This window comes from Pseudopodoces humilis, chromosome 22, assembly GCF_049639895.1.
Source record: "Pseudopodoces humilis isolate 2021_Gansu_Grassland_sample_001 chromosome 22, ASM4963989v1, whole genome shotgun sequence".
NCBI lineage: Eukaryota > Metazoa > Chordata > Aves > Passeriformes > Paridae > Pseudopodoces > Pseudopodoces humilis.
In genome coordinates, this window is record NC_142221.1 from 9,480,705 (window position 1) to 9,494,675 (window position 13,971).

A 13,971-nucleotide genomic window follows, 5' to 3' on the forward strand; every position below is an offset into this window, starting at 1 on the left:
AACACGAAGTAGCAAAGTGAATCCTGATTGAAAAAAATCAAAATTCTAAACGGCTTTTACAAAAAAATTTTCACTAAGCACTCCAAGAAAGGCTCTGCATTAAGCACTCAGCAGCTCACATTCTTCTACTCTGAAGCACGACTAGCACCTGGCACTAAATTATCCATTTAGCTCTTCAGAAACTCAACTGATGTTCCTTACATTTCTAAGGCAAAAATGGAAAAAAAAAGTTATTCATGAAAAGAAAAACAGGCATGTGCTCTGCAAGGGAAATCCTCCTCCAATACTTTTACTCATTACATTAAAAAAAAAAAATAAAATCAGAAAGTGATTCTTGAATTGATGACAACTCTTAAAAAAGTGAATAAATAATTCAAATTACCAAGTATTAGATATTTAAACATCTCTGCACATGACTGGAGTGTTTGCTATGCTACGGGTAAGCCACGAGGGCAACCACATCCACACACAGCTGCTACCTGAGCTCCCCTACCACTGCCTTCTACACAAGGGCTTTGGAACAGAAAGCTGATCCAGCTTTCCTGAAAATCCTGGCTGCTCCAAGGCCTATCTGCAGCAGCCCCTCCGAGGCAGCCCCGGCTGCAGGGCCTGGACACCGATCCCAGAGGGTCCCCATGCCAGCTCCTGGGGCACCTGCAGGGACTTCCAGCAGCCAGGGGTCACTGAGGAAGGGAAGGCAGCTGGAAGGGAAGGGGAAAAAGCCAGAGAGCAGACATGGATTCATTCCAACCTTTACTTTGCTCTTTTTTTGTATTTTTTTTTAAGTAGAGCTTCCATGCAGAGTTCTCCAGAGTAAGTGCTTGATGCCAAGTCTGCCCCGCCGGCCTTGGCACTGCCACAGACACTTCTGCCACATGGGAGGAAAAGCTTTTGCTACATGACTTTTGTTTTTTTTTTTTTTTTTTAACTTTTAGGCCAACAACATGTTCTCATCTGAACATTACAGTTAATGAGTGCTATCAAGAATTCCTAACAAAAACTGTACATGAGTTTACAAACGTATTAACATATAAATAATGAGAAGCTTCCTGCCTGGAGCCTCCACAGTAGTCTTTTTGCTTGAGAATATAATACTGGAAGGGCAGACCCGATCCCTTTCCACAGCACCAGTCAGAGCTGGCTTAGTCCAGTCAGCCATTCTGCTCAAGCATCACAGGGTTTTTCTTCAGTGCCTCTGGCTTTGATAAGCAGTCTGTCATACTGTGCAAAAGCAAGAGTCCAATGCCTTTGGGAAGGAATCCTGCTGCTGAGAGGCCTCTGCCACCCGGTCATCGTTCTGGTCCGAGCTCCTGCTGGAAGGTCCTTTTCTTCTCCCGACAGTGTTTCTTGTGAGCAGGCCAGTCCTTCTGCTGGCACTGCGAGCCGCAGTACCGCGCCACCTGGCAGCGGCCACAGATGTTGAATTCACGTAACTGGGAACAAAAGATGGTGTTAGAGGGGCTGCTCAGTGCTCAGGACAACCTCAGCATCGCTCCCAGGAGACACCCCAGCAGCTTTCCCAAGGAGCTTCATGACCAGGTCTTCCACGCCTGTCACAAACAGCTGACAGGACAAGGCTGAACAGCCTGAAGCTGAAGGAGGGCAGGGTTAGAGGGAAATTGGGAAGAAATCCTTCCTGTGAGGCCCTGGCACAGCATCCAGAGAAGCTATGGCTGCCCCTGGATCCCTGCAAGTGTCCCAGGCCAGGCTGGATGGGCTTGGAGGAACTTGGGATGGTGGAAGGTGTCCCTACCATGGGATGAGATGAATTGTAAAGTCCCTTCCAACCCAAACCAGTCTGGGATTCTATGAAACACAAACATCCCACCATGAGCTTCAGAGAACCACAAGGGTTTGAAGCAATTTCTGCGGCTAACCATTCGTTTTTGAAATGGGCTTAAAAAGATAATATTGGAGCATTACACATTTGTTGTCACAATGCTACTGTTTTGTCAACTTCAGTCCTGTTTTAAACTACAAACACCTGAAATTCAGAAATTATCAGAAGGGCTGCACAAGTCCTCAGCCATTGCCAAACTTACTGTTACCCAGGGAGCTTTTGGGCACAGACTCAAATAAAAGGCAGAGCTACCTCTGTTTCAAATACAGGGAATTCAAGACCATTTTTGCAAATATTCCCTTTCCCAAAGCAGAAAGTGGAACACAATGAGTTTAGCCTACTCAGCATCTGCTATCACAAGAAAAGCCCTTGTTTATAGATAAGGCATCTGTGTGACAGAGGCACAGCCCTTGCACAGCTCATTCTCTCACTCCTGATGTTGCTTTATCTTCCTCCAGCAGAACTTTTCCTCCCAGCTCTCCCCTGAATGAAGGCCAGTGCAATTCACCTTCTGCTCAGGAAATGGTAACCAGGTTATTTTTTCATTCCACAACCATCCAAACCCTCTTACAATGTTTCCTGCTGCCTCACACAGCTGCTCACTCATCCCAGTTCTGCTCCCTGCAAGAAAGCTTCCACCTGGCTTTTTGTGCACTCTGCAGAAATCACCCTCCTCCCAGGAGCCCAGTAACATCCACCAATTCAAACCCATATTCCCTCCAACTGAAAATGATCACAGGGTCTGGAGGTTCAAGCCAAAGAAAACCTGAATGGAAGAAAATTATTGCTTTTAGCCACTGAATGGCTCATGTAAAGCTCTACATTTTATCTAACAAATAAATCCCTACACACACCATTAGCCTTGCATTCCAGGCTCTCTCCAGCTCTCTGAACCCACCTGTTTTTCAATCATTGTGCAGGGAGGGTAGTGACATTCATAGTAAGTGCAGGAGTTCTCTTCCTCCTCCACAACATCCCCATTAGCATTGTAATATCTGGTTACATTCAGGACAGGAAACTGCTCTTCTATGGGGTCTGTAGGAAGCTGTTGGATTGCCAGCCAGTACAGACTTTGTTCCCTGGAAAAAAAACAAGTGCAAGATTGGTGTATCAATTTCTAATAATCATACAGAGAAACCGATTCCAAATTTATTAATAAATTAAGTAGGGTTAACATTGTATTTAGCCTTAAGCTGCACATACCGCTCATATATATTGGGTATTTTTAAGGTTATTTTAGCTTAAGTGCAAACCCCAAAAGTTTAAGTGTATCAATCAAAAAACATTTACATTGAGCAAAATTAACTCTGTGCAAAATTATTCACACCAAGTCAAAATTAATTTCTGGTTTGAAGTCTGTTTCTTGTTCATGAACCCCCAAAATCACGTGGAGCATTTGTAATTCACTACAACTTCTCAACATCAGTTTAATCAGCTCTAAACACCCCAATCCTAAAGCTGCTGCTGCAAGTGTTTCAGGAGAAGAGTGTGATGTGAAGTCTGTGGGTCTCCCACTGTGTGCCATCACTGACTATCCAGATCCATCCTGGCATGAAGAGCTTGATGTGCTGAATGAAACCCAGCCCGTGGAAGCTGCTGGAAGCTGAGCCCAGAACTCGCCCTGAGTGAGCCCAACCCCAGCTCACAACTTCCACCATGAGCATCCTGCAGGTCACGCTGGAATTTGAGTGCCTGAGGGGCAGAAGGCAGTGAGATGTGCAGGATTCCCTGAGGATCTGCTCAGCTGGGAGGGAACAGAGGCTCCCTGATCCTCCTGGCACAACCCCAAGGGTGAGACTGTCCCTGCACCAGGACAGGAGCACCAACTGCCCCAGGACAGACTGACATGTAAAGCATCCAAGGTTAAATCAAAAAGACTCTGCCAAGGCAAAAATCACTACAGGAAGGAGACAGCATTTGAAGAGATTTTATTTTCCCTGCCAGGTGATGCCATACCTTTGTTTGCTAGAGATTTCCTCAGCCTTGGGCTTCCACCCCCACGGGACGAGGCGCAGATTGTCCAGGCGGTTGTCCACGGTCACAGAGTTCAGATGCACCACCTGAAAGCCAGGAGCAATCCCTCCCCGGTGCCTCTCCCTGCAGGAGACAAAACCAACCTGAAGGTCAGTGGTGAACAGGAATAGCTAAAAAACAAAGGATCACAGCAATTCTAGAGGCAACGTGAGTTGGGATCTGCTGGCACTGAGCTGCCTCAGACAGGGCAACTCCCAGGAGAAAGTGCCTTTTTCCAGCAGGTGATTTCAGTTATAAATTAGCTGAATCAAAATGCAGAATATAGAGTAACTTTAAGCATACTGCTTAGTTCCAGAGTCTTCCAGTTACTGCTAGAGATCCATGGAATTACAGTGTTCATTGAAAGGTGCCAATACTGGTTTATTATTGTCATGGGAAATTCTATCAGACACATTTGTTTAAGTTTGGCACTGGTGTGGAGTCACAGGGCTTATTATTTATGAAGAAACATCTCTGAGCAGCAACAGGACAGGGGTTTCACTAAGTATGCAAATGCTTTTTAGACTCTAATTGTGTGTAACACACTGAAAGTCTCAAATGATTCCACAATTGACCAAGAAACACCCTGAAAGTTGCCCAAAACCCAAAGCAGGACTACAGGGGGAAATCTTCCCTACTGCCTTCTAAGAGTTTCCATTTCCCCTTCCCCCTTCTTTTCACCTCTCCTTTCTCTGTTTCATCAAGATCACTGTCAAACACCCTCATGCTGGATGAGCACTCCCCTCCCCAGGCACAACTGACCATCCTAGCTCATCCAAACTGAGCAGGAAGGACAGGATGAGGAGAACCTGCCTCGTCCCTTGCAGAAGGGGCAGAGGAACAGCCTCAGCAATGCAGCCAAAACTCCTGCAGAATTGGAGCTTCTGCCTTCCCCTGCAAAACCCTTCCCCCAGGACTTTTCATGGAATTATTTGGATTCTGTTCTTTTGGTATTTCAGCAGCTCAGAACCCAGGGCTGGAATACAACTGCAGACGCAGCAATTCCAAGCACCAGGAACCAGAACTGAGCCTGTTATAGGCAGCAAGATAGCAACTGATCTTAAAAAAACCCCTTAAAAACCCCCAGAAATCAGGTCTTGGATGTCTTTTTGAACATGCAGCTGGTATTACTTATGACTAATCCCCTGCTGCTGCTACTGTTCCCCAGGGAACATCTCTACACCCAGCAGAGCACAGAGCTGGGATTGCTCCACAGGGAATGGGTGAGGGGATGAGACTTCTGCAGACACATCCAAACCCTGCTCTGGGAGAGCCAAAACTCCATGTGGAAATCACAGCAAGCACCAGAGAGGCTGAAGAACCATCAGCAAGTTCCTTCTGTAAGAATTTTTGCAGCTCGTGTTGGGAATTTCCAGCTCTTGGTTGCCTTTTGATCCCACAGTTGCCTCTGCACAGGGCAGGGGAGCTCTGGGAGAAGGTCCCTGTCACTGCTGCAGCTCCAGGAGCTCCAGGCTTTCTATCCCAAGGGCCTCATGACATCAGCAAAGATACCTGCTTAACTAGAGAAAAAAAATTTAAAAAATCTATTTTACTTCCATCTACCACATGCTACTCACTGATCTTAAACCAGAAGCAAACAATTGGGTTGGTTTTTCACGTTTTTGGGGATTCATGTGCAGAGAACAACTGAATTACAGACCTACACCTGCAGTAATCCATGTTCTTTGGTTTTCATTCATCCAAGCAGTGCACTGGGAAGTGCAATCACTGCCAGGCTCTGCCCAGCTCTCCTGACTCTCAAAGGTCCCCAGCCTCCAGCACTGCTCCTCCTCACCAAGCAAAGGACCTGCCGCTACTCTCCAGTCCTGGTTTGTGCTCAGAGCAGCCCCAAAAATGCTCTGTTTAGGAGGGGCAGAAGCTTCACAGCCCCTGCAGAGACTCAGCCACTGACCTGCAACACAAACACCTTCGGGACCAAAAGGAATTCACAGGAACAGCAGAGATATTTATATTTTCTAGTCCAAAAATCTGACTGCAACTTCAGAACTTCAGCTCTGCTCGTCTGGCAGCTGACACCTTCCTCTGTGCCTCTCCAAAATCCCCATTATACACAATCTCTCATTTTTAACCCCATGCTTGAATGACAGAATTTGAATTTCCTAACTGAATATGCTCAAATGACTTCTTAATTTGAGTAAAACAAGCCAGAATAAGCAATAGCTGGGCTGTCATCATTTGCACAGCCTTTAACAATTGGCCTTTCCAGGTGCTCTTTAATGCTACTTACAGATAATAATTATGACTGTCTGAGGTTCACAGTTAGCAGCAGCAGCTGTCAGTGATTTGCAGCCAATTCCGTCATTTCAACAAAGTTTTATGTGCCATAAGATTAAATATTAACAGACACAGGTTAAAATCCATATTTAATAAGCAGATTGGAAATAATAATAATAATCATCTGATATTCTTCCTGTCTCCTTCCTCCTGTGCAGAGCCTGGTTCTAGGGGATAAAAGGTAACCTGGAACAATAAAGGGCATCCTGAGCACTGTGACGTCCAAAGATGTGGAACTGAATAGAAAATATGCTTAATTTTTCCAAAAAGGCTTTTAAAAGAAATAAGATTTCTTCAGCAGATCCCATCTTTTCTACAAACCCATCAACGTATCCAGAAGGAGGAATATATGAGCTCAGAGGGTGAGCTGCTCTCACAAATGAGGAAATTGGCTCCTAAAATTTAATGTTCATCCTGTGAAGGATTTCAAAGATTTGCAGAGCATGGAAAATAAGATGCAGCAGCTGATATGAGCCATCAGCATCACCTCAGGAAGTTCTGCAGAAAGCCATAAAAAACACCTCAAAGTTTTAAGTTATCAGAAGTTAAAGCCCCACAACAAGCCTTCAAAGGTTTGTCTTCACCTATTAAATGGCGCAGCTGAAGTTTGGGCAGCATTTCTCAGGTGCACACAGGGTGTCCATGAACCACTCACCTGTCTCTGGAACGTTTCACAGGCTGAGCCCTGTGAGAACTCTGCAAAACCAAGCCCTGTGGGCACCCAGTGCTGAGTTTCCACCTCTCCTGAGGGGACTTTGGTTACTAGAGGCAGAGAAAACTCCCTGCAGTACCCACCAGAGCAGCTCGTGCAGGAGGCGGCCTGAGCCGCGGCCTCGGTTCTTGTCGAACGCGTAAGCGAAGATTTTAGCACCATTTCCATCAGCATCCACCTCCATCCGAGCCTAGAGGGAAGGGAAAGGCTGTAAGATCACCCCACACGGGGCAGACAGTACCTGCTCCACTGGGATGTTCCCAACATTTCACACTTGTCCCTGCAAGTCCCTTGAGCTGGGTGGGATCTGAGCTGTCTCACACCCTCAGGCTGGCGGGGCTGGGAGGAGATGCATGGATAGAGAGCAGCAGGAATGCAGCTGTGGGGCTGGGATTGGTGTCAGGATCCACACTCTGACCCTGTGCTGCCACCAGGGCTCTGCTTTCTGCACTGCCCCTAAACCCACCTCACTGGGAGAGCGAGGGGCTGTCATCCTTCCTGCAAGAAGGGATACATCTGGGACAGTCACAGTGTGTTACCAGCACTGTGACAGACACACAGTGCCTGCCAGAGGGGAGGAATGGACAAACAGGGAGCGCTCTGGCAGCAGCACTGCCCAAACTCCTAAAATTCCTAAGAGCAGCCCCAAAGCATCCACTGCACTGCAGAAATTTAGCAATTATGGTCTCTCCTCCAAAAAAAGCCTTATTTGTTGAAGATTTTGAAATCATTGTATTTCACTTTTAAAGCCTTGGTAGAACCCACTTACCCTCCTCTAGTGGATGTAGAAATGAAACACTTTTTTCTGGTCTCATAATCAGTTACAATAACACAGGTTTTCCTCATCCAAGACTAAGTACAGAGTAAACATTTTTAACATTTGCCAAACGGTGCAAGGACAAATTATCAGTTCTCCAAATACATACAAATAGTATGAAAATAAAAAACTACATAACAAATTAATGAATACATGTTTTAAAACAACACTCGCCTAATTGGAAATAAAAAACAGAATCAGAACTTCTCCTGCTTGGAAGCCTCCACCTTGGGACTTCAATAACTTAAAACTGGTTTTTTTTCCCCAATCAGGGGAGCTGCAGGCACAGCACTTCCCCGAGCTGTTTGGTTGGAGCAGGGCACGAGGGAAGGGAAAAGCTCCAGCGGGAGCCCGAGCACCGCCGGCCCCGGGGCAGCCCCGGGCGGGCAGGGGAGTCACAAAAACCGCTAAAATAACGCGAGGGGAGCGCGGGCAGCGGGCGGGGCCCCTCACCTCGAAGGAGTAGCTCTCCACCAGCGGGATGTCCTGCTCGTCGATCAGCGTGTACTTGGTCTGCAACACAACGAGAGCGCCGTCAGCGCGGCCCCGGAGTGCCCGGCACGGCTCGGGACCGCCCGGCACGGCCCGGAACGGCCCCGGCTCCGCACGTGCACGGCTCCGTAAGGCCCCGTGCGGGCCCCGGCACGGCCCCAATGGTTTGGTAAGGCCCGGTAATGCACAGCACGGCCCGGCACGGCACGGCCCGTCCACCCGCCGGACAGACCCCGGGCCCCGGTCCCGGCCCCGCCGCCCCCCGCCCCGCCCGGGGCGCTGGAGCCCGGCCCGCCGGCGCCCCGCGCTCACCTTGCCGGCCACCCGCCCGAGCCGGACGATTCCCAGCTTGAAGTCGGTCATGGCGGGGCCGGGCCGGGGCCGCCGCTCGCCCCGCGCCGCTGCCACGCGCCGCCGCCTCGCGCACACCCGGGGGGCGGGGCCGCCGCGCCACCGCCCCCCCACCGCCCCATGGCCAATGGTGGCCCGCGCCACCGCCCACCCGCGCCCGGCGGACCAATGGCGGCCCGCGCCGGCCGCGCGTCACTCCCGCGGTCGCCGCCGCCTCGGCCAATGGGCGCGCGGCGCGCCGCGGCTCGGATCACGTGGGACGAGGCCCCGCGAGGCGCGGGCGCGGGCGGCGCGGGCGCGGGAGGTGACGTCACGTTCGCGGGAAGCTTCGTGCCGGCGGCAGCGGCCGCGCTTAAGGGGACCCCGCCCCCCCCCCCTCCGGGGCCGAACTGCGACAGCGGAAACCGGGACAGGGCCGGGGACACCCCCGGGGACCACCGGAAGGGGCCAGCGCCGGGGACCCCCGGGCCCGCCGCCGGCAGCCCCGCCGCCTGGATGCGCCGGCCCTCGGGCGCTCCGGGGCCCGGACACCCCGCGCAGCCCCGACGAGCCGGGCCGGATCGGTGTCCAGCTGGAGACCCACCGGGAGCACGGAGTCCAACTCCGGGCCCTGCCCAGGACACCCCGACGATCCCGCGACAGCGGCGCTGGGGTTTGCCTGGGGGTGTTGATGTGACCCCAGGCAGGGACTGTGGCTGTGCCAGAGGGGTCACAGAGCTGTTCTGGGGTCACCCCAAGAGACTCCCCACGAGGACAGCAGTTACTGCCAGAACTTGCAGCCATTGCAGCACTGGGGGTTACTTCAGGACCTGTGAAGTCACAGCAACTTTTTGGTTCAGATTTCAGCCCAGGGTATCGTCTGCATCTTTATTCCCTCAACAAACCCTAAAGATTTGTGGGATCCTCCCACAGCTGCTCCATCTGCTTATCCCCAGCTTGCATTGATCCCAGGAGTTGCCCCAACCCAGGTGCAGCTGCAGCACTGGGCCTGCTTAAACCTCCAGAGGATCCCATGAACTTAAGCTTTGGCCAAGCCCCTCTGGATGGCATCACATCCCTCAGATGTGTCACTGCACCCTCAGCCTGGTGTCACCTGCAAGCCTGCTGAGGCTGTACTTGATCCCCTCATCTATGTCATTAATAAATATAACTAATTTAAACAATACATTAGGAAGATGGGTTTAAATGTGACATTAATGTAGGTTGTTATTATTTTTGGAACCCTCTGCCTCCTTCTGAGGAATCGTGATTTGGAAAAAATGAATTATTGGCAGGGCAAACCCTCCTTCCAAGCACTGCTTTGCTCCTACCAGAGCCCTCAGGCAGCATGGCAAAGGAGAACTCTCTGGAAGCAAAAGGAATCATTATTCCAACTGTTTCCAGCACTGCCAAGCGGAGGAAAACCCACCCAGGACAGCTCTGACAGCACGAGGCTGAACAGCTCCTGAGACTCAGGGCTCACATCAGAGTGGATTTCTAACACCAGGGGCACCAAGATTTAAAGCGAATTTAAAGCAGAGCCGGTGCTGAGAGGCTGCCCTGCCTCAGGCACCAACTTTGTGGTGGAATCCCTGCAAAACCTCAGCTGGAAGGGACCCAACCCTCCCTGGGCATCACAGCCACACCAGGCAGCCACAGACTGATTCCCATGGCTGGGAATACCAAGGTCAGGCTTTGCTCAGTTTTGCTTTAGGAGTGAGGAGGGTCCAGCTCCCCCTCACACTGACAGGGACACAAGTGGGATGTCCTGGACAACTGGTGTCTGACAGGGCTTGTGGATTTATAAAAACAGGGAGAGTTCCCTTAGAGGAAAATTCACAGCATAGGACAGGGACAAATAAGACCAGCAACAATGTTTGCAGACAACTGGGTCTTTCTTTAAGTATTTAAAGTGCTACAAAAAACTGAAGGAGCCTTCATGTGGCAACTTCCTTTTCTGCAGTCTTAGCTCTGTTGGAAGAAGCAGACACAGCTCATTAGTGGAGTCTTTCAGTAATTAAATGTCACACAGCAATTTCAGTCAGAGCTGGGCACTTACAGCCGGGCACTCGATGGCACCACTGTTGATGTCATCGATGATGTCGTGGGGGTGTCTCCCATCAATGCTGCAGCCCACAGACTGGGCAGTGCCAAGAATCTCCTTGATGGTCCCTGCAGCAGGAAGACACAGCTCTTAGCACAGGGAAACATCTGAGGAGCTTACCTGAGCAGCCTGGGCTAGTGGAAGGTGTCCCTGCCCATGGCAAGGGCTGGAACTCAATGAGCTTTTAAGGTCCCCTCCAATCCAAACCAATCTGGATTCTGACACAGAGAACTCCTCACAGCCCCCAGCAGAGAACATAAAGTCCCTTACCCAGATCTCACAAGCTGGATTCCCCCAGGAACACACTGGAAACTCCCTATGCCTGTCCCCTCCCCAGGTGTGGGGGCTGCCTGTTCCCAGCCAGCACAGCTCAGCTATCAGCTCTCCTCCCAGGAAATGGAGCAGGTGAATTCCCTGTGCCCCAACCCCAGGACTCACCCGAGAGCTCCCGGGCCAGGGAGCGGTGCCGCATCTGCCGCGCGATGTTCACGATCTCGTCGAAGGTGACGCTGCCACTGTGTTTAACTGTGAGGGAACGGCAGCAGTGAGGCCTCCTGGGCACTGCCAGCTCCCCATTTCCCCTGGGAGCACCATTCCCAGCACTCAGACCGTGTGGGGAGCTGGGAGTTTGCAGCTCCAGCAGGGCTGCTGCTCCCAGCCTGCAGCACCAAATTATCCCCAACTCCTCTTTCCAAGCCGGAATTTCTGCCAGCTCCACTGGCTGTGCAAGGCTCTGTGCTACAGGGCAGGCGCCTGTTCCATCCCAGCTTTGCCCAGAGCAGCTGTGGCTGCCCCTGCATCCCTGAAGTCTCCAAAGACAGGCTGGACAGGGCTTGGAGCAGCCTGGGATAGTGGAGGGTGTCCCTGCTCATGGCAGGGGGTGGAACTGATGGGCTTTAAGATCCCTCCCAACCCAAACCTGTCCCTGACTCCATAATCCCCTCAAATACAGAGCTCTGCTGGCTGATGTGTATCTGGGTACCCTGGCACTGCAGGGATGCCCAAAAACAGCCTTGTGTCCCCTGTTTACCGGTCTGTGCTGTATAATCCCAGAGGAAGGTACTGATATCTCCCCTTTTTCAGCCCCAAAATATTCAGAACCAGAGCAACACTTACTGTTCTTCTGCTTCTTCCTGTCACGAGGTGGCTCCTTCAGAGCTTTGATAATCAGAGCAGAGGCAGAAGGAACAACCTCTATCTAAATGGAAAGAGATTAATTCCCCCCTGACTCTACACAAAATTCCATTACTAATGAAGAAACTCAGCCACTCAATTATCACAGCAAATTGCCAGAGCAGTGTGGGTTTGATCATTTCCCTCACGCTCCAGGTTTTTTTTGTGCAGTGGGAATCTGTTCCCAGGTTTTCGGCACAGGCCTCCCCACGTGCAGGAGAGGACTGCTTCCTGCCTGGGGCTTCCTCTCAGCTCACCACTGGAATGTACCAGCCACAGGCATCAGAACAGGTACAGTGGCAGGTGGCTACAGGAGTTGGCAAGATTTTGTATTATTTCTATGCTGCTTTAAAGTGTTTTTACTGGTTGGCTGTACTATAGAAAGAACAATTTATCTGCAATAGGATGAAAGCTGAATTTTGGCACGTGAGGATCTTTTCTCAGGATCCACACACATCCCCCCACCCACGTTTTAAGGTCTTCCCAGAAGACCCCCACACACCCCCGCTGTGTGGCACTCATTTTATCCACCTCGGAAGGATGAAGGGCTGAGTGGACCCTGCCGGGATGCGGGCCGGTGGCTGGAGCAGGCGGAGGCCGGCTGGGCTCCACGCCTGCGGCACCGGCCGGCCCCTGCGGCGTGCGGTACCTGCGCTTGCCTGTTCTGGATCGTCAGCTTCACCGTGATCCGCAGCCCCTTCCAGTCGCCCGTGGCCTTGGCGATGTCATCGCCCACCTTCTTGGGGGACTGAAGGACGACACGTGGAGGTCACGCATGGTTCGGGTTAAAGCCGAGAGCCCCAGCGCTACCCCCGTGTGCAGTACCGCTGAACACTTTTCCTCCAGGATGGAGCAGCACCGCCCCGGAACGTATTCTATCCCTCCCTCCCAGGACCCGCTTACATTTCCCCCGGGATTCGCTCATTCCCCCCAGCAGGACGCGCTTCCCACGCTCCGGGAGATGCTTCCCACTCCGCTCGGGACGTGTTTCATCCCTCCCTCCCCAGCCCACGCTCCCCACCGCCTCACACCTCCGTTCTCCCCAGCTCCCCCGGCCCCGGTACGTACCAGCCCCAGGGGTCCGATCTTGGGGGCCAGCGCGGACGTGGCTCCGACCTCGCCGCCGGTGCAGCGCAGATAAACTGAGGGGACAGAGCCGCGTCAGCCGCGCCCGCCGGGCCCCGCGGCCCCCGCCCGCCTCCCGCGCCCGCCGCCCGCCACGTACCGACTTTGATCTCATTGGGATCGAACTTGGGCGGCATCGCGGCGGCGGATGGCGCCCGGTGGAGGCGGATGGAGGGGGATGAAGGCGGGTGAAGGCGGATGAAGGCCGCACACAGAACCGAGGCCTTCCAGCGGCAGCGAAGAGACGGCGGCAGCGGCGCGGGCCCAAGATATAGCTACGAGATCCCGCGAGAAGACAGAAACTATAAATAACAGTCGAGATCTCGCGAGAGTTGAAGAGCGGGCCGCGGCGGGCTCGCTGCGGAGCCATTTATGTAAATATCCATTTATCTTATAAATAGCCCACCACAATCGGGTTCGTCAATCAATAAGGCAACTTATTAATTCGTTGATAAGGGACGAGCAAGCAGCGCCACGCGGGGAGTCTCCGCTCCACCAACACATCCGCTTTACCCCTGGTCTCTGCCTTTTTATAGGCAGTTTCCTGCTGGGCTGTGCAATGCCTGCTGTGCTGGGGCACAAACCCCAATATGTTGGCTATTTCCCAAGTCAACATTTGCCAGGTTACACTTCTAGCAAGCAGGTAACAGCAGTAATAAGTTTTTATGTGTTCACACAAGCCTGCTGGTGTTTTATACATAAAGAGTGGATACAATTCATAATTAAAACAATTACGTAGTGGTAAAAATACATAAAAGCAAAAGCTAGTAATTCACAGCAAAGGGATTTAAACAAATGTAATGAAATCATTATATTTTCCGTTGTCTCATGTCTGTGTTTTAATTTAAGATCGGTGTTCTGGTTATACTGATCCCATGGTGTGTTTCCATAATGGCATGAATCATTATGGAACATCTCACATTATCTATCTAACTATCTATCTATCTATCTATCTATCTATCTATCTGTCTATCCGTCTATTCGTCTATCCATCCATCCTCCATCCGTCCATCCATCCATCCATCCATCATCCATCCATCATCCATCCATCCATCCATCATCCATCCATC

The 13,971-nt window shown here is 51.4% G+C and overlaps 2 protein-coding genes and 1 non-coding gene across 3 annotated transcripts; all 3 read right to left on the reverse strand.

The window, feature by feature from the left end:
* Positions 1 to 740: 740 nt before the first annotated feature.
* ZMYND19 (zinc finger MYND-type containing 19) lies at positions 741 to 8,601 on the reverse strand. Its single transcript, XM_005527167.2, has 6 exons — positions 8,482 to 8,601; positions 8,131 to 8,190; positions 6,944 to 7,050; positions 3,797 to 3,937; positions 2,739 to 2,919; positions 741 to 1,433 (listed from the first exon to the last, which is right to left on the reverse strand). The coding sequence occupies exons 1-6, from the start codon at positions 8,530 to 8,532 to the stop codon at positions 1,290 to 1,292; spliced, it is 684 nt and encodes a 227-aa protein (XP_005527224.1). The 5' UTR covers positions 8,533 to 8,601; the 3' UTR covers positions 741 to 1,289.
* Positions 8,602 to 10,375: 1,774 nt separating this feature from the next.
* RPL12 (ribosomal protein L12) lies at positions 10,376 to 13,163 on the reverse strand. Its single transcript, XM_005527166.3, has 7 exons — positions 13,002 to 13,163; positions 12,845 to 12,918; positions 12,426 to 12,524; positions 11,720 to 11,801; positions 11,042 to 11,128; positions 10,559 to 10,671; positions 10,376 to 10,470 (listed from the first exon to the last, which is right to left on the reverse strand). The coding sequence occupies exons 1-7, from the start codon at positions 13,036 to 13,038 to the stop codon at positions 10,465 to 10,467; spliced, it is 498 nt and encodes a 165-aa protein (XP_005527223.1). The 5' UTR covers positions 13,039 to 13,163; the 3' UTR covers positions 10,376 to 10,464.
* On the reverse strand, positions 11,953 to 12,080 carry LOC148182680 (small nucleolar RNA SNORA65). Its single transcript, XR_015774403.1, has one exon. It is a non-coding gene; the product is annotated as a small nucleolar RNA SNORA65 (small nucleolar RNA).
* Positions 13,164 to 13,971: the final 808 nt, after the last annotated feature.